This window comes from Bos indicus, chromosome X, assembly GCF_029378745.1.
Source record: "Bos indicus isolate NIAB-ARS_2022 breed Sahiwal x Tharparkar chromosome X, NIAB-ARS_B.indTharparkar_mat_pri_1.0, whole genome shotgun sequence".
NCBI lineage: Eukaryota > Metazoa > Chordata > Mammalia > Artiodactyla > Bovidae > Bos > Bos indicus.
The window spans coordinates 82,606,771-82,626,540 of NC_091789.1; the positions used below are offsets into that span (position 1 = coordinate 82,606,771).

At 39.3% G+C, this 19,770-nt stretch overlaps 1 protein-coding gene across 1 annotated transcript; it reads right to left on the reverse strand.

The window, feature by feature from the left end:
- Positions 1-228: 228 nt before the first annotated feature.
- On the reverse strand, positions 229-1,220 carry ZCCHC13 (zinc finger CCHC-type containing 13). Its single transcript, XM_019956486.2, has one exon. It carries the CDS (start codon positions 916-918, stop codon positions 403-405), a length of 516 nt encoding a protein of 171 aa, XP_019812045.2. The 5' UTR covers positions 919-1,220; the 3' UTR covers positions 229-402.
- Between the last annotated feature and the right edge of the window lie 18,550 nt (positions 1,221-19,770).

Here is a 19,770-nt window from a genome sequence, read left to right on the forward strand (position 1 = left end):
CACACTATTTTACTTGTTAATAGATTCTAGGCCTGTGTTTGCAAACTTGGTCTGATTTATTCACTGATATGTATCCAATTCCTCAAACAGTGGCTGGCACACAGTGGCTCTTAAATGTTAAATCAAAATGCATTCAAAGAATCTAGAAGTTGCCTAACGCTCAGGATGTTCAATGATCCGAGTCATCAGTGACGCAGAAACATTAATTATAAGACATCTACAAGTGAGTAACTTTTTTGAGATTTTTATTTTTTAACCAGCCCTTTCCTCTTTTAACATGGTAGTTAAAATTCACTGACCCAGAAGTAGCCTCAATCTATCAATCTTTGGTCAAAGAAGAGGTTTCAGAGACAATAATACAATTATGAGTCAGCAAAAAGAGGTGGGGAACAAAGGGAAAAATTAAGTGTTAGCCTCAATTGGGCATTCCCGGGTTAGATGTCCGGATTCGCCACAGCGGTAGCAGTTGACCTCATTCATCTTTCTACAATTGATGGCCACGTGGCCAATCTCGCCACAACGGTAGCACTTGACTTGGGTGCAGTATTTTTGAATGTGGCCACTTTTGCCGCAAGAGTAGCACTTCCGCTCTTCCTGACGGTCACAATCACGAGCCAGATGGCCTGGTCTGCCACAGGTGTAACAGCAACGCTCTCCCTCTCGCTTAGGCTCGGCACAGTCTTTGGCAATGTGGCCACTTTTCCCACAGTTGTAGCAGATGTCATCGAGAAGGTCACAGTCCTTAGCATAATGACCAAATTTACCACAGCGGTAACAGATGACGGGTAGGGTGGTTGAACTACACTGAGCTCCACGGCCACGGCCTCTAGCTCCACGCCCCCGAGCTCCTCCTCCTTTAGAGCATGCCGGGGCCCAGTGGCCAACGCGTCCACACTTGAAGCACTCCTTACTGCTCATGGCTGTGGTGGGATCTGCAAGTGAGTGGGTCCACTGCTGCCCCGGAGGCCCCGGCACAACCTCTCCTTACGGCGGCTTAGACAGAACTGGCAGTTTTTCTCTAGGGGCCTCAGCGACGTCACAAAAGGCTTGCGCACAGTCCCATTCTTATGTCACAGGCTTTCCAGCAGCCCCTCCCACCTGACTTTCCTCCTGTAGTTGAAGCCCAAAGCACAGCTGGGTGGTGTTTTCCGTTTTTGTTTAGTTTTCAATTAAATAAACGTTTCTTGGGTCTTGAAGTTTGAGTTTGAATCCCTTCTTGTTCAGAAAATGTACCCTGTAGGATTTCATATAATCAAGTCTTAGGTCTGCTTTGTGGTCTAGTAGATGACCAGTTTTTATACATGTGCTATAGACATAGGAAAAACATGTGTGAGATGTATCTAATCCAGAAACAAATTATGACAAATTAGAGTAATTCATTTGCGGGGGTTAAAAATGAAATACAAATGTCTATAAAGATATGATATACATAAAATGGAAAAAAAATCTGTAAAATGCCACAGGAAGATTTACTCACAATTTAGCCTATTGCAAGAATCTTAGTTTTCAAGATCATCATAACCATTTAAGGTACAAAACATATATGATTGAATCACTCAGTATGAAGAACATGATATTCCTTGGAAAATAAATTACAAAACCTTAATTTAAATACTGGACAGTATTCCTCTCTGTTTCCTAAGTTGTTTATATAATATATAAAACTCATAAGGATTTATGGACATGTCCATTTATATAGATACAGAAACAAGTATAGAAAGCTAGACACTGAAATATAACCTCTAGCTATTTTGGAGCTATATGATTCAATAAGACTTTTTCCTCTTTATTTTCCTTCTCTAAATTTTACAATTTTTGAAATAAGGTTTAAGTTGTGTAATTTTAAAAATCCACAATAAATATTTTTCTTTAAGTTACTAGTTAGCTATACGTTTTGTATGTGAATTTTTTTCAGGAAGCCAGTACAAATGTATAGACATAAGAATAGTGAATGTAGCAATTGCCCTTTAATTTCAATATGACTTGATCGGAATGTACAACTGGTTTCATAAATGCAACCACAAAGAAAAATGTTTTCAAAAATTAATAAAAGTTATAGATAAAGAGCATGTGCACATGCCAAATATAGAGTAATGTAATGAACTTTATTCTTAAATAATTAAATGGTGCTTCATAAATTGTTTAAAATGGCAAAAATTCTGTTTTAAAATTTGATATATGTTCATTAAATAAACCATATTATCATGTTTAAATTCCTTTATAGGTTTATATTTTTATTAAAGTAATGCATGCCCATAGTTTAAAGTATAGATTTTCAAACAGGTTTAATTGAGACAGGAAAGAATGAAGGGAGAAATTTATTTTACATCACAATAGAGGGTATGTATGTGAGTGTGTGCTATAACTCAAGTAAGTTTAAAAAAAAAATAATTACTCTTAATGTCTACAATGCACTTTAAAATTATGTTGGCCATAATAGCCATATGTAGGATTATGACTATACAAGCCCATGTAGGGCTTCCCTGGTGGCTCAGTGGTAAAGAATCTGCCAGCTAATTGAGGATATGCAGGTTTAGTTCCTGGGTAGGGAAGATCCCCTGGAGAAGGAAACGGCACCCCACTCCAGTATTCTTGCCTGGGAAATTCCATGGACAAAGGAGCCTGGCGGGCTATAGCCCATGGGGTCACAAAAGTCAGACATGACTTAATGACTGAACAACAACAACATATATATATGTTGCTGTGCCACACAGCTTGTGAAACCTTAGTTTCCTAACCAAGGATTGAACTTGGGCCCTCCACAGTGAGAGCATGCAGTTCTGACCACTGGACTACCAATTCCCTGCAATGCATTTTTTTTTTCTTTCTGGCTGCACTGTGCAGCATGTGGGATTTTAGTTCCCTGATCAGAGATCTAACATGAGTCCTTTACACTGGAAGCATGAAGTCTTAACCACTGTGCTGCCAGGGAAGTCCTCTTGCAGTGTACTTTGATGTTTTCTGTCATGTTGTAAAAAATGCTGGTGGTGACCCATTAATCTTTCAATTCATTAAATGATTTTAACTCATAGTTTGGTTCATAACTATAAATAATGCTTATATTATGGCTTCTTGATATTTCCATTTTAGACATTATCTATGATTTTCCATTTCAGAGAATAAACATTTAGCCCTCTTTTACCTACATCATCTTTTGGTACACTTAATGCTCTAGCACTCCACTTGCCTTCCCCCACTTTCACCTTTCTCCTAATATTGATTTGGTCAATATCCAACATTTACATAATGATAACCATGTAAATGCAACTAGTGGCTCAGCCATATTGAATTTTGTCAAATGCTTTTTCTACATCTCTTGAGTTTGCCTTGATTTCTTACATTTGCTAGAACCACCATTAAATTGCCAAACGTAAGTTGTGAAAGTGCACATCTTATCTTGTTCCTTATCTTAAAGGGAAAGCTTTGGTCTCAACATTCTTAACAATTAGAAAGGATGATGTACACATTTTACAGGTCTCAGAATTTATGGAATTGGGGCGGGGGGGAGGCTTAAATTTTGGTATTTCCAAACTGGCTTTCTTAGAAAGCAAGAAGAACCAGCCACCAAAGTAAAACATCATAATGGGAAACAAAACATTATTTTGTATTCTCTGCTTCTCAAATTCAAGGAGGAGTCTATTTCAGAGTCTATTCAATACACTTCTCTCAAAATTACTACGTGAACTTCTCACAGAAGACAAGCCTTTAACATTGAAGGACACTGAACAGTATTTTTAATGGCCAGACAATACCAGGGTTATGAAGAGAAAGAAAAAGGTGTTGCATACTCCTTCTTACCCCCAAACTAATTGAACACCCTTTCCCTTTATGCTCTGTGCATAAGGTCTTTTGGTTCCCTGCCTCTGAGTCTCCTTCGTTGGTTCTTCATCAACCAGGCATTGTTTGCCCAACACTAGCTAGTTGAGAGCTCTTTTGGAGCAGTTTGAGAGCTGCTTTGGAGAAGATTGTGAGGGTATAATACCTTTTAAACAGTATTTTTTGCCTTTTTTTTTTTTTTTTACAGTTTGCAATATCAGACACGCAAGGGGATGAGTAAGAGGACCAATAGGGCTGCAGATCAGGCAAGGCCAAGAATACAAGAATAGGCCACTAAGGATAACCGAACAAAGGCAGCCAAGGGGGAGAATGGCATTGAAATGGTGGGCTAAGAACAGGAGAAGGATACATGAGGAAAGGGGCTGAGGGAAAGGTGGCGGAGGCCTGTGTGACTAAGGGGAGAAAATGTTGAAGAAGCAGGATGAGCTACGGACCTGCGTAAGGGTGAAAGGGTGAAGACCGCCGAAAAGTTTGCCTTGGAGAGAGCTAGGCTTGAGTGGGGGCGGGGGTCGGGAGAAGAGGGCGTGCTCGGCGCATGCGCCTGAAGCACATTGCAGCTATCCTGGAGGCGGTCCTCTCTGGATATCAGCGTTGCGGCTGGAGGCAGGGCTGGTCCTCAGCCTGCTGTCCACTGCCACCTTGGCCTGCTCTTGCGCCGCGAACTCTGTGCCGTCGTTCCCTTTCACCATATTTTGGGACGGCCGGCGCTAAGAATTTATGCTATGACCTTCGATTCAGCCAGGAGGTAAAGGAACGACATAGGGGAAGAACATGGAGGGTGGAGGAGGGAACTCGGGCCAGGGGGATCCTTAATTTGTGTGTTCTCCCCGTTCACGAGAGGAAAAAATGGGGGACAGTACGGGCCTCAGACCTACAAAAGGATGTTGACCATTTAGTTCCCATTGTAAAAGTAATACAGGCTTCTTTCCTTTAATCAAGGTTGTGCACCTGAGCGTCGGCATTTTCCATAATGTTCCCTGCATTAAAATTTCTTGGATTTCCTCATATGCAGTAGAAGATGTATTTAAAGGTCGGGGCTGTAGTACTAGGCGATTATGAGAGCTTTCTTTGCCTTTGTTCAGGGTGGTAGGTCTTATTACGGAAAACCGAGGGTACTCTAAGCCCCTCCCTGGGAGTCAGGGCGGATTCTATCTAGATCTGGCATCTGCTCTGAACACCTGCAAGCTTTGACGTCTTTCCCGCATTCCACTTACCTAGTTTATCACACCTACCCCTATCAAGTAAGGCTGGTAATGACTCTTCTTTATTGAGCACTGGGGGCACAATTGTAGGGAGAAGCACATCTAGATATCATCAGGCACTTATATATAAAAAACGGAGGTCGGGGGACAGACGCAGTGCGCAAATATACTTGAGAGTGTGAGGATGCACGACGCGGTAGCACGCAGATATATAGTCGTGTTTTGGTAACCGTGGGGGATTAGTTCCAGAACCCCCGCAAAGACTAAATTCCGCGGATGCTCAAGTCTCCTATATAGAATGGCTTAGTACAGTTAGTCCATCGTATCCGCGGAGAGTCCACTGTATTTGTGGTCTGATGTGCGGGGTGGGGGTGGGGGGCGGGGACGCTCCACTAGGGACAGCCGGAGATACGCATGCGCAAGGCTTGGGGCGCGGAGTGGGTATCGAATGCGTATTTAAGAAAGGAAAGTTGTTGGTAGTTGGTACCCGCGGGAGTGAAGCTGCGCATGCGCATTTGAGACGACATTGTGAAGGTTGGATTTAACGCGAGGGGGAGAGGGGCGCATGCGTATTTCAAGCGAAATGACGCGAGGAGGCGCGCAGCGTACGCGTAATTAAGATTGCAAAATGGCGAGGGGGGAGGTAAGTTGTCTTTTTGCTTGGCCATCTTGGTCTAGGAGGGCCTGCCGAGGAGCAGATCGACCTTTCTGGTTGGGTGAGGGGATCAGCCTGAGTCGGAGCTGTCCTAGGCTGTGGCTAGATCCACTAGATACTGACTCAGAATCTTAGCCCCTCTCTGGCCTATGAATAATGCGGGTTCAAAAATGCGGAGGCGATGATGATTTTACAAAAGGTTGCAGCAGCTGGCTGTGTGTAAGAAATGCGTAAAACGCGAGCACTTCGTGACAAGGCCACGTTCGGGCAGTACGCCTCTGGAGGGCTCTCTGTTGGACACGGAGATAGTGGGCCGGTGTCCTTGGCTCCGGACACCTTCTCTCATTCCATCAGAGTAGCAGAACTCAGTGGTTGCAATACTGTGAGAATCTACAGTTGGTCAGAAGCCCTTGATTTTCTCCCCTTGAGGTTGTAGGGGTGAGGATTTGGCTGTTTCCAAGTCCTTGTTCCACTTTGCTTTAAACCTGGGATCTAGGCGAATGGTGACGGTAGTATGTAGGTGACCTGGGTTTCACACCTTGTCTTCTAAATTATTATTATTTTTTTTTTTCTGTAGAACTTTGAGCACAGTTTCATCTAGGGGGACGGTTTTGTTTTATTTTGTTTTATTTTTAGGCAGCAGCACTGTCATGGCTCTTAGAGGGCTGTCAGTAAAGATCTATTGTTAATCATCGCTAAAACTAGTAATTTAGCAGTTAAATATGTAGAAGAAAAGGCACAGGATTCAAAATTGAAACAGGCCTTTTCACTAATCCTAGCTGTGATCTAATACTGGTCTTTATCCTTCTCGGGCCTGTTTGCCTAACTATAATAATAATTAAACTTAAACGTATTTGGAGCTTAAACTATGTGTCAGATACTGGGTCTATATGCTTTTACACATGCCTTAACTAATTTAGTACTCTCCACAGTCTTATGAAATAGCAGTACCATTATTCATCTTTTACAAATGAGAAATCTGAGGGATACAGATAAAGTAAATCCAAGGCTTTATATCCTTTTGAGTGACTGAGATTGGATTTTTATTCAGGTAGTATGGCTTCAGAATTCTGTGTTCTTAAACATTATATTTATCCACCAAAATGATGCGGCAAATTTAAAGGACCCTCCACTTATGATTTCAAATTTTATTCATAACTTAACCTATGCTATTTAAGAAAGGAGACCTATTTGCTAATTTTTACTCAGTGCATTGTATAAGGTTACATATGTGGAAGACAAAAAGTAAAGTATTGATCTGGAGCCTAGTGGGGTGGTCATCCTTACCTACCCTTGTCTTCTATGCTTTTTGTTCTGCAGAGGGTTTAAAATGGCCGACTGCGGCAGGCTGGACACACCCTTCTTGTTTTGCCAGATTTGAGGTCTGGTCTCATGCTTTGAGACAACCAGTCATTTGCTGCAGTAGAGATTTTTTCCTTACCCATTGTTAATATTTTGGTGTTTGATAGCAATGTTAATTGTAAAGGAAAGAAAATTGTAATTTTCTTTCTTATAATAAAAGACAGAAAATACATGGATTTCATTTATTATTTGGTTGGGATAGATACATTTGAAGTGAAATTACTATGTCAAAGGATATGAACATTTTTAACACTTAATATGTATTGCCAAGTTTCTTTCTGAAAAGATTGTACCAATTTACACAAGCATTGAGTAGTCAAAAACGTTATTTCAATGGATTAAAAACCAGTATTACTTTAATTTTGCATTTCTTTGGTTTTAAGTTTGGATTCTTTTTTCCTCCATATGTTTCTTAGTAGCTTGATTTTTCTTTCATATGATGGTAGTTCATGTCTTAAATGATTTATCAGTTGGAGTTTTAGTTTTATTTTTATTATCTATTTGAATGTGTTCTATAAATAAAGGCTATTACTCAAATTTCTGTAATTTATAAATATGTACTCCAGGTTATTGTTTGCCTCTTAATTTTTGTATTTAAATTTTTGGTTAGTAGAAATTTGAAATCATGTGGTCAAATCAGTCAACTGTTTTGTGGTTTTTCTTCCATTAAGTTTGAATAGTTCCGTCAGTCTAGAAATGTGGTCAATATTCATTGTAGCTTCGTCTGAGGGGAAAATATGAGGGAAAAAGATCCATAATTTCACCTCACAGAGATAACCAGTGTTAATAAATGTATTTGCTTCTTTTCATTCTTTCTGGATTTTTCTACAGGGATCATATATTTATATTATTTTATGTCATGTTTTGAGTTTATAATGTGCATTTTTCCATGTTAAATATTTTTGTAATTGTCATTGAATGGTTTCATGATATTTTATTGTGTGGAAGTACTTAAGATTTTCAGTATTTTAAGTTAATGATTAATGTCTTTTCATTTAGTTTTTATTGTTTCTCTTTTGAGTTATTCTTTATATTATAGAGTTAAGAATTACAATTACTCATCAAAAACTTTGAACATTTTAAAGACCTGCCATAATAGCATTCCAAAACATTATGTCAATTTTTGTACCCATTTAGTTACATTAAGAAATGGCAACCCACTCCCATGATTCTTGCCTGGAGAATCCTATGGATAGAGCAGCCTGGCAGGCTACAGTCCATAGGGTCTCAAAGAGTCAGACATGACTGAAATGACTTAGCAGCAGCTACATAATTTTTTTTTTGTAATTTTACATGTATAAGAATGGTATCTTTGATTTATGGTACATTTCTCTGTATTATTGATGAAGCTGGATTCTCAAATGCTAATTATTAGCTATTATTTCCTTTTGTGAACTATTCAACTTGGGTCTGAATGCTGTATATTTGTAAGAGCTCTATATTATGTGCTCTATATAAAGAATCTATTACCCCTTGTCATTTGTTGACATACACACCTGGTATATGTTTGTTGCTATTGAGTATGAAAAAATAAGACAACTACTGCATGGAATACATGTGAAATTCTTGGTAGCCATTTTGAGAAACATTTATCTGTTTTTTAAATAGATAGCTATTTCTTTTTATCTGAAAAGAAAGCACTGATTGCTGCACAGCAGTGATGCTCCCTGGTTATGGGTGTGGGGAGAAGACATGGCAACGTTTTGCCTCTAATAAGACATGGCAACCAACATAGATAAGACACAAAATGGTAGCCTAGCCACCCTTCCCGCATCCACTGGGGGATTGATGTTATTATGAGTGATCTGGGGGAAGATATGTACAAGGTGTAATGTTCACATTTGTAGATGACATGGAACTCTTTGGAGATGTAATGTGGTAAAAGGAACAAACTGCAACACCTGAGAAGACATTGTGCATGTGGGCTGACAATCGGCAGAATGAAACAGGGAAGAAAAGAGCAATGTAATGACTTTAGGGGAAAATGGTATGTTAAGTGTAGAAAATAGTGGCCTCAGAGACACTGGGTCCCAAGACAGGGATCTCAGTGTAAATGGAAACAATTTATTGATGTCATCAGTTCAGTTTGCTGGTGCAGAGACAAAAGAGCCATTAAAAACCTAGGCTTTAAGAACTGTGTGACACACAAAAATTCCATCCTATCTTTGTATAAAATCATGTGAACCAAATGACTAGTTAACACTAGTAATCTCTCCTCAAGGAGTCTCTTACTACCTCTCACTGAATTTTGAGAAGGTGTTGGGAAGAGTGTGTTACCTGTTTTTTATTTTTCTTATTTCTAATACGGAAGTGATTTAGATTATATATTCTCAAAGATCTTGGAGAGTGGTAAGGTATTTTATTTTGGTTTCCTGAAACTGTGTCTGTTATTTATGGTTCAGAATCTGTTTAATTATATTTACTAAGTAGAACGTTCTAAATTATTATTCCCACTCCATGAGCTATATACTATCTCCTTTATATTTAGTCACATTCTAATTTTTATTTTTTCAGTTAAGGGGGATTATTGGATATAGAGGTGTCAAGTGAGCCATTACTGCTTTTTGTTACCTAGTTTTATGGAATTAATCTAGTTGTAAATTCCCATTTTTCAGCATTTTTTCAGCTAGTTGAAGAATAGGCTTATGTGTATGGTGGGAAGGTTGGAGTATAATAAGCAAAATGAAACAAAGTAACAGCAACAAAGCTTGTTTTGTAGAGGTGATTGAGAAGGTCCTTTACTGGAGGTCTGTACCTACCTTAAGAGTGGGAGTCCCATTTTATGTCATGCCAATACTTAGTTCCCAAATTCATTTATGATCAGGAGTTAGGGAGAACCTGCATATTTGAAATAGCCCAAAAGCACTTAACCTTTGATTTCTTCAGTTTGTTCTTCCCCTCTCTTGATGTTACAGCCCGCAGCAGCCTGGAGCAGCGCCCCCTGGAAATGAATTTTACATCGGCCATTATAATACAACCTGATAAGTGTTACAGCACTTATCAGGTTGTATTGTAATTGTCTGTGTATATGCCTGTCTCCCTTCCTTTGTTATCAGTTAGACTGTGAGCTCCTTGAGGGCAGGGACAGTGTCTTCATCTCCAGAGCCCAGCCTGGCACATTCGTAGGCCTCAGTAAATGTTTATTGGATGAATAAATGAATGGCTCATCAACAAACATTTATTGTGTGCCTGCTAACGTGATCTCCACAGGCTCTGAACTGTCAACTGTTTCTTCAAAATGTGTGTAGTCAGAAACTTGCTGTTTCTTCCTAGTTATGGATATATCTTCTCAAGAATTTCTCATGAGATAATGCTGTTTTTGTGTTTGGATTTCAGTCCTTGGTATTTACAGATGTTGCTACTATTGCTGCTGCTGACAGTCTCTTCCTTGGTGGAACCTGGGTGAAAGCTATCAGATCAGGAGCCTCATCCTTACTGTCTGGTGTTTGCTAAATGGTTCCTATATGTAGACTCATCCTCTTTTCACTCCTCCTCAGGTCCTCCAAATGGTATTCCTATGTAGGCTTCACATTCTAGATCAGAGGTGGACAAATACAGTTCATGGTCTGCATAGTTGTGCAAATAAAGTTCTGTTGGAACACAGCTATGCTTATTTGTTGATGTTTTGTCTGTGGCCTCTTTGACCTACAAGAGCAGAGTGAGGCGCCACATCAGAGACATGGTGACCCTCAAAGCTTAGCTCTGGAAAAAGATTGCCTATCCTATCTTGGATCATTACTCAACAGTCGTGGCTTCATTCCCCTCCCCATTCACTAGAGATACTTTTAACATCTCAGAAACTCATTTATTTACCTCATTGATCATTATGATGAGTCTTCTTCCTGTTTTACAGATGGTCCAATCAGGACACACTTCAAACTAGGAGATTGATTATAAGGCTTTCCCCAGAGTCCTGCAGTCTGTCAGTTGTACCATGTCCTTCAACATCGAGTTTTGAGCTTCAACCCTGGAAATTAAAATTCCTTTTGTTATATCTTAACTTCAAGCATATGGGCATATCATGCTTTGGTTCCTTATCCCTTGCCCCCCTCCTTCCTACACAGCTCTTTGCAGTGAGAATATGGAAAATAAGGAATTCATATGAGATAAAGCAGAAAAGTAGGCTGAGGCAAATGTTTAGAGGGTCTGAATGTTAATTTTTAACTGAGAAATGGGATTTCTGAAATAGTCACTTATTCAGACATAACAGGTGGTGAGCCTGCACTTCCAGGAGCTTAGGGTCCTCCTTTCTCAACCTTCCCTAACCTACCACATGTTGTGTTGGTAACCTGCCTGAGTATATTGTCATTCATTTCACTTCATTAAAAAGTTGGAGAGCTCCAAGTCTGATGCAAGAAATCTAGATCTAAAAAAGCAAAATTAAGAGAATGAGTGTCTCATTCTAGCAGTAAAATGGAGGGAAAGACCTTACAGCATTATTTTCAAGCTGCTTGCTGAACTTTTTGCAGCATTTTATGAAAATTTTCATACAGAAAGATTGGAAGAATTGACAGTGAAAACTTGTATACTCACCACCTAGATAGTGCAATTAACATTTTGCTGTATTTGCTTTATTGCCTATCCCTCCATCTTTGTTGGGTGGGCTTTTAAAAGTATTTGTGTTGGCATCTATTTTGATTTCATCTGTATCTGACCCATCATGGTGCTGAAAAGTAATTTCTTTTGATTCTTATCTGTTATTTTCCAAGTTGGCATGGTTATAATGTATAAACATATTTGCCTGGGAATAAGGCTCTCAAGAAGAGAAGATATTTTGTTTCCTAAAGAAAATGACTGCAGCTCATCATTGTTTACTGGAAATAGGAGAAGGAAAAATGGAAGTTCAGATCCAGCATCAGTAAATGCTTCCAGTAATATACTGCCCTACACTTAATTCACTTCACTGGCTGGCGGGGAGAGGGAGCAGGTTGTTCCCTGGGCAGCTTCCACTTGGTTCTTTCCTTTAAGAACTGAGGAAGGAGAAACAACAAAGTGATAGCAAGTGCCACTGATGTGATAGCATTAGCCCAACTCCTTGGAATTTTAGTAAATGGATTTTTAAAATTGGGGCTGCTGTTTAATAATATTCTCTTGGACCTTCTCTATTGGCAATAGCTGCAGACTCAAAGGAGGCTCCATGAACTGAAACCTTTTTTATCATGAATATGATAATAGTAAATGTTACCTGTTTGTGTCTGTTTCCTTTCATTTAAGTTCAAAGGCAGAGGCTATATCTTGCTTATCTTTGTAATTCTCTTAAGTAAAAAATATCTGTATTCATAAAAAAAAATGCAGTACTACCCTTAACATGTATCACATGGGCAAAGGTTTTAAAATGTTACACTAGCGTTGGTGGGATGGAGAAGGCGATGGCACCGCACTCCAGTACTCTTGCCTGGAAAATCTCATGGGTGGAGGAGCCTGGTAGGCTCTAGTCCATGGGGTCGCTAATAGTCGGACACGACTGAGCGACTTCACTTTCACTTTTCACTTTCATGCATTGGAGAAGGAAATGGCAACCCACTCCAGTGTTCTTGCCTGGAGAATTCCAGGGACGGGGGAGCCTGGTGGGCTGTCGTCTATGGGGTCGCACAGAGTCGGACACGACAAGCGACTTAGCAGCAGCAGCAGCGTTGGTGGGATAGATCCAATTTCCATGTAATCCTTTGTAGGAGCAATTTGGCAGTATATATTAGTGGCCACAATAAATGTTGCATATCCTTTGACCTAGCAGTTTCATTTCTAGGGCTATACTCTAAATATTCTAAATAAATTTTAAATGTTCTTCAAAAATATTCTAAGGATATTTTAAAAGATTTAGGTACGGGAATGTTCATAGCAATAAAAAATGGAAAAAATTTACCATTCTTTAATAGGAATTTGAATAAATTTTTTGGTGTATTCATGTAATAATACAACACAGGCATTAAAAATAGTCTTGTAGATGAATTTTTGACTTGGAAAGATGTACCCAGTATATTAATTGAAAGAAAGGCCATGGTTTCATCCAGCTTGTTAAATAAAATGCATGCATATGGAATGTAGAAAGATGGTACTGATGAACCTATTCACAGGGCTGCAGTAGAGACACACGTGAACAGACTTGTGAACACTGGGTGAAGGAGTGGGTGGGACAAATGGAGAGAGTAGCACTGAAATACAAACATTACCGTATGTAAAATAGATGGCAAGTGGGATTATGCTGTGTGACACAGGGAGCTCAACCCAGTGCTCTGTGACAATCTAGAGGGATGGGATGGGGAAGGAGATGGGAGGGGGATTCAGGAGGAAAGGGACATATGTATACCTGTGGCTGATTCATGTTGATGTATGGCAGAAACAAACATAATATTCTAAAGCAATTATCCTTCAATAAAAAGAAAAAATTCATGTTTGTATGTGTACATAAAAGTTATAAAGAAGAATATATCCCAAGTGTTAAACTTTCTGGGATTCTATGACTTTTGCTTTCTATTCTTAATGTATTTCTGGAATTTTTTTTCTCACAGTGTGTTTATGACCAGCAAAGTTAAGACAAACATTGAAATGATTTCTATTTAGAAATTTGCTGACCTGAACAGAAGTGGAATAAATGGGTTGGTGAGGAAGCTGGGAACTGGAGCAGTTTAGTTTAGAAAAGAGCTGGGCCAGGTGGAAATAGGGTATGGTGGAAATAAGACCTCTATCTTTAGAGAAAGGCACTAACTAGTAATTATTCTTGGTTCCTTAGTGCAGGCATTTCATGAGTCAGGCTTTACACTTACTGTGTATTTCCCAATTAGGACCTATACACATTCCTTTCCCACCCCTGCCCCTTTGGACTTAATAAGCTAAAAAATCGCTGATGGGAACAGCTGCTTATGGGTGTGCAGCAATGGCTGCTTTACTTTATCCAATAAAGAGAAGGCTCAAACCCATCAAAGCTGCCTCATCGTCATCCCCCAACACTTATACTATCCAGTAGGAATCTTCCTAACTTACGGTGGGAGAGCTTTCTCTTGGGCTTCATTATTACTAGTAAATTATAGGACACTGTATTCTGTTTAACTGTAGGTGAAACAGTTAAAAATAAACCCTGAGAAACTGCTCCTTGGGTCTTCTGGGATTTGAAGGTTGCCTGCACTTCCCTGCAGTAAGAGGAAGTCTAGTTATAGTAGTTGGTGTTGCCAGCATCTAATGGTAATTAATATCCTGGGCTTTGGGTCATCACTGAATTGCTAGATTTCTGGGTTTGCTTTTCATGCAAAGCAGCTAGGGACTGGGAAACTTAAAGGCAGTAGGCTGCTTCCTTACAAAGAATCCTTTGGGGACTTTGGCTTATCCTGTGTGGGTCTCAGGTCTCAGAGCCGCATTCCTCCTCGTGGTTGGGTCTTGGAGGTAGAGGACTAGCCATGGGCCTACCTAGCTCCTCGTGATCCTTTTGGTAATGCACACAATTGATATGGGTAAGGTCAGTCCTGGTGGGAGTTGAGATTGTAAATGACAGGCCTTGGTCCAGAGCCCACGGTTTTGTTACCTTTCCTTATCAGTGTGAACCAAGTGCTATATGATGATTAGATGGAGGTTTAGTTCACTTTTAGTCAGGAATATGGAATAAAATGGCAACCCACTCTAGTGTTCTTGCCTGGAGAATCCCAGGGACAGAGGAGCCTGGTGGGCTGCTGTCTATGGGGTTGCACAGAGTCGGACATGACTGAAGCGACTTAGCAGCAGCAGCAGCATGGAATAAAAAGTCATAATTGCCATAAGGGCCCCTAAGATACCAAGTTTACCTCCATTCAAAGATAGGATATTGATTGAGCTCTAAAGAGGGTAGGCAGCTAGGAGGATCAGCATTAGTTCAGATCTGAGTTCTAATGCTTTGGTATATTTACTTGGTGCCTCTGTACCCAAGATGTCTCATTTTAAAAAAAATAAATAAATATTTAACCCATAAAAAAAATAGAGGCAAGGATCCTTATTAAATGTGTGTGTTGTAAGAGTCTTTGCCAGATAAAGAAGATAATTGTGATGCTAATAATAGTGCTTGACAAGAGTGAATTCTGAGGTCCATGGTGTGGACCTAGATGACTTGTCTTAAGGTGGTAAAAGTAAAATTAAAGCTAGATGTCATACTTTGACTGTTCTTACCTTTGTTTCTTCTTCCTTCTCTCTATCCTGCAGGTGACACCAAACTTGATCAGAAACCATGCCACAGGTGAAGAGGTATATTGAGCCCTGCCTGGCCAGTGAGGTTACTAGAGAATTGGAAGAGGCTCAAGTCAGCATCCTGCACATGGTTATCAAACCATTGTGAAGTCTTAGTAAGTGGTCAGTAGCTCTGGTGGGCTTGCCCAGTTAGTGGGAAGGGCCAGGAAAAGTAGTCTTACTAGGCCTAGACAGTTACTTCATATCTTCCCATTATGACATGAAAAAAGGTCTTAAAGTATTCAGACTATACTAGAGACTACTGAGCCTAACTCTCCTTCTCCCATTCTTGCATTTTTGTAGATGATCTCTTACAAGATCATAGCTGGTTGGTGTAGAAAATAGATTTGAATCCTAGCCCAGTACTGTGTCTTCCACCTAGTGCTTTCTCTAGATTCCATCTAAGTCCATGTAGGCCATGTGAGACAAACATTTTTATTCCACACTGTGAAAGGTTTTTTAAATAGCCTCTGAGATTGTGCTCCTCTAATAAAGGAAATGTCCATGATGTAATTTTTTTATTATTCATATAGTCACCTGGGATACTTGTTAAAAATGCAGATTCTTGGGCAGCTAGAAACCTTGTCACTGGTCAAGAGCAACAAGTAACAAGACCTACTTGTCACTTATCCTGAGGCATCGTGCCCAGTGGGTTTACCAGCAAACCAGAATAAAGCATCATTGCCCTGGATGTCCTTGTGAGATGGTTGGGAAGTCTTGGTAAGTTGCTGGTGGTTTGGTGGGGTTCCCCAGTTGGTAGAAAAGAGATGGTTCTGATGTGGCACTTCCCCTCTTCCTTCAACATATATTTATTAGGTGCTCACTGAGTGCTGGAGACTGTTCTAGATATTAACAAAGTCCTGCCATCATGGGACTTTCATTCCTGTGAGAGTAGACAAAAGAATAAATAACCAATAAATAGTGTATCATAAATGTTAAATCAGAAGTTTTTCCATTTTGGTGTAAAAGTGGCATTAAAAGTTGTTGAGTTGGACCTAAAAATACTGTGCTTTTCTCCCCGCTTCCCATTCTCCTGTTTAGTACCTTCCACCCTCTCTCTCAGTGCAATAGAGGCTGACCAAACTGAGTATAGGAGGGTCAAAGATGATGAAAGCATCTTTTTCCTTTTTGTAACCCCTCACTAGGCTGAACTGTGGAGAATATCTTTGAAAAGTGTTTTAGAGAGTCTACCAGATTGGCCATGTGAGTGCCTGTGCAGCAGAAGAGTGGGTCTTCTCAGTGGTTAAGGTAACAAAGTGATTAAGGTAAGTGAAGGAGGAAAGATTGACATTGTCTTGACTCCTATTAGGGAGGCTTGTAGGAATGTCATTTCTAGGGGCCAGTAATTTTAAAGCCTGTAGTTTATTCTACAATATATCCTTCTCAAAACAGTTGGGGTAGGTTATATGCTTACCCAGTCTGAGATCACCCCTGCAGAGGATCAGAAGAATTGAAATGGTTCCTAAGTAAACTAGGTGGCATAAGCTGCATGTCATAAATAATCTCAGCATGCACTGATTACAGTCCCTTTGGTGAGAGTCTATTCTTTCAAACCAGACTTATTGAGAGTTTTTCTTTATCAGCCTATGGAGCTGCATACATCTTGTCAAAAGCCAGCTCATTAGCAGAAGCTTATTATTTAAGCAGCAGACAAGAATATAACACTTTGAATTAGTAATTTCAGAGGTAGCAGCATCTTTTAGTATAATCCATTTAAACTGGACTAGCATTCATTTTTGGCTTCTCAGGCATTGACCCCCTAATAGGCTTCAAGGAGTACTGAAATGGTTCATAATTAAACGAGGCAGCATCTATAAAATGGCCATTCTTGGGAGATCTCTGCAGAAGCCACCCCTATCTTAAGCTCCTCTATCCAAAGTTAATACCCAAGGGTCAGATCATTTCTTGGTATCTGCCATTTTTCATGGAAGCAATAAAAGTCACCTTTTCTCATAGGGATGGTCTTGAGATGGTGCCTTCATAACATAATGTTCTTGGTTTTTCTCTGGTGTGTTTGGATAATTCTGTTGGCATAATTAGGTAGGTTAGCCTGCACAGGTAACCTGAATGATAGAAAAGCGGTCTTTTCCCTACAGAAAAGTCGGAAATATTCATTGATACAAAGAGAGTCCCTGAGTTCAGTGTCATTTACCACAACGTATTTTGAAACGACACCGTTTACATATAAGGATATGAATGTTAGCATGCAATTTAAAAAGTCCTGTCACTTTCTCTATATGGGCCCAAATGCATTGTATAAATTTGACTTTTCCTGTCTGAATGCCATTTCTTTTCCTAGTACTTCTCTAGCCATGTTATCCATCCTCTCTTGCTTTTGTGATAGCAGGTCTGTTGTTTTTTCTTTTTCTTTTCTCTTTAGGCTAGTCATCTAGCACCTACACACAGCTTTTGGAAATTTCTGAAATCATATAATATTAATAGTAGTGCTTATCAGTTATAGGCACCTTTTATGTTCTAGGCAAGTGCTTTACACATATTTGTTATCTAATTTTAAGTTAACTCTGGGAAGGAGGATTTTTTTCCCTACTTTATAGATAATGAAACTGAGGATTGGAGAGGTGTTGCCACCTGTGTAAAACAGACAGTCAGTGGTAGAGCTGGGTGTCACACTCTCTAGCATGAAAACAGTCATAGACAATATGGAAACAAGTGGGCAGGACTGTGCTCCAATATAACTTCCTTAACAAAAACAGGTAGCAGCCCAGATTCAGCCCATGGACCATAGCATGCCATCCTTGCTCTATAATATATATACATAAAGTCTTTAAGACAGGAAGACTTGAGGTGATAAAGCAAACATTCAAGGTGATTTTTATTTAAAATACTTGTAATAACAGTAACACAGCTATACTTGAGTTAGCACTGGAAAGTGTCTCATGATCTGTGCATTATGTGCATGACTTAATAGTCATCTAGATATTGGCTTGAGTTCTTGGTAGAATAATAGAATCTTCATGGACCATGTTGTTAATATTATCATCCCTTAAAGGATCCTTTTCCTTGCCACATGTCTTTCTTTGCATGACTTAGAAATGACTGTCTGTATGTTTGTTATTTCTTCTTCTTCTTACATTATCATTTCCAGTGTTTGCCTTCTTCAGAATGTCTTCTACCCTACGTAGGCCCAAAAGTGAATCTGATTCACAGGTTACTTGATATAATCACTCTCCTAGCAGTCAGTGTAGGGGGCTACGGCTTTGGTAATTTGCTATATCAAACCCTAAATGGCTTTCAGGATTAGGAGGAATTAATCCTCCCATTGATGTCTCAAAATGTGATCTGGACCTAATAACAGGGATCTCAGTCAAATAAGCGTTAAACATGGAAGTAAATCTTTTTTTTGCCCTTTTTGTTGTATTTGTTATATTTAATACCTTTCCTTGTAATGAAACTACTTTGTATTTCCAGAATAAAATTTCCTAGTTTTCAATAATATTGAATTAGGTCTGCTACCTTTGCTATTTTTAAATTTTACTTTCTATTTGATTTTTTACTACTTTGTTTCTATGTTCAAAGTGAGGTTTTGGTTGGAGTGACAGTCTGTCAGTTGTTGATGTTAGGGTCATTAATGAAACCTTGTTGCCTAAGCTTTTAAATTCAGCAGATCTCAAGCATGTCCCATGCCATCTTAAACATCTGTTTAATAAAAAAAATTAATAATAAACTGAACTTCCCTGGTGGCTCAGTCAGTAAAGAATCCACCTGCAATGTGGGAGACCTGGTTTGATCCCTGGGTTGGGAAGATCCTCTGGAGGAGGGCATGGCAATCCACTCCAGTACTCTTGCCTGGAGAACCCCCATGGACAGAGGAGCCTGGCGGGTTGCAGTCCAGGGGGGTGGCAAAGAGTTGGACACAACTGAGCGACCAAGCACAGCACAGCACAAACATATTTTAATTGGCATTATAATGTAAAAAAATAATTTGTATTTGGGTGTTTGTTCAATTGCTGCCCTTCTAAGTTTGTGTGAATAATGCTTAATGTGAACATCCTATAAATAAGTTTTTGCACATATCCATGTTTGTTTCCTATGGCTGGATTAAAAGTATAATTCCTTTGATGTATGAAAATACCTATTTTTTCCCACATCCTTACTAATATACTATATTATGGCTCTTAAAAATCTGCCAGTTGCAAAGTGAGAAGTGGTCTCCCTTGATATTTTAATTTATTTGATTCCTAATGAGATGGAACAGTTAATATCTTTCTTGGGACTTATTTTTGAGTTTATTTTTTGCACTGATTTTTAATCTTCCATATATGTCATGGATATATTTTCCTCAATTTGACATAGAAGTTGTTTATGTATCTCAAGTATCTTTTTTGTTTATGGTTTATTTTCCCCTTGCATTTCATAGTAAAGATAAATATAGTTTATCTTTGTAGTTTCATATAGTTCATGCTTTATTTACTTTTAAATACAAATCTTTTCCCCCTGAGGATCTTCTCTTTGGTTTGTGTTATTTAGTTTGTCTAAATGTCCAGCAAATTCAGGGTTCAGGGGGTA

Coding starts and splice junctions, on each gene's coding strand:
- ZCCHC13 (XM_019956486.2), bottom strand. CDS start 918: ATGAGCAGTAAGGAGTGCTTCAAGTGTGGACGCGTTGGCCACTGGGCC.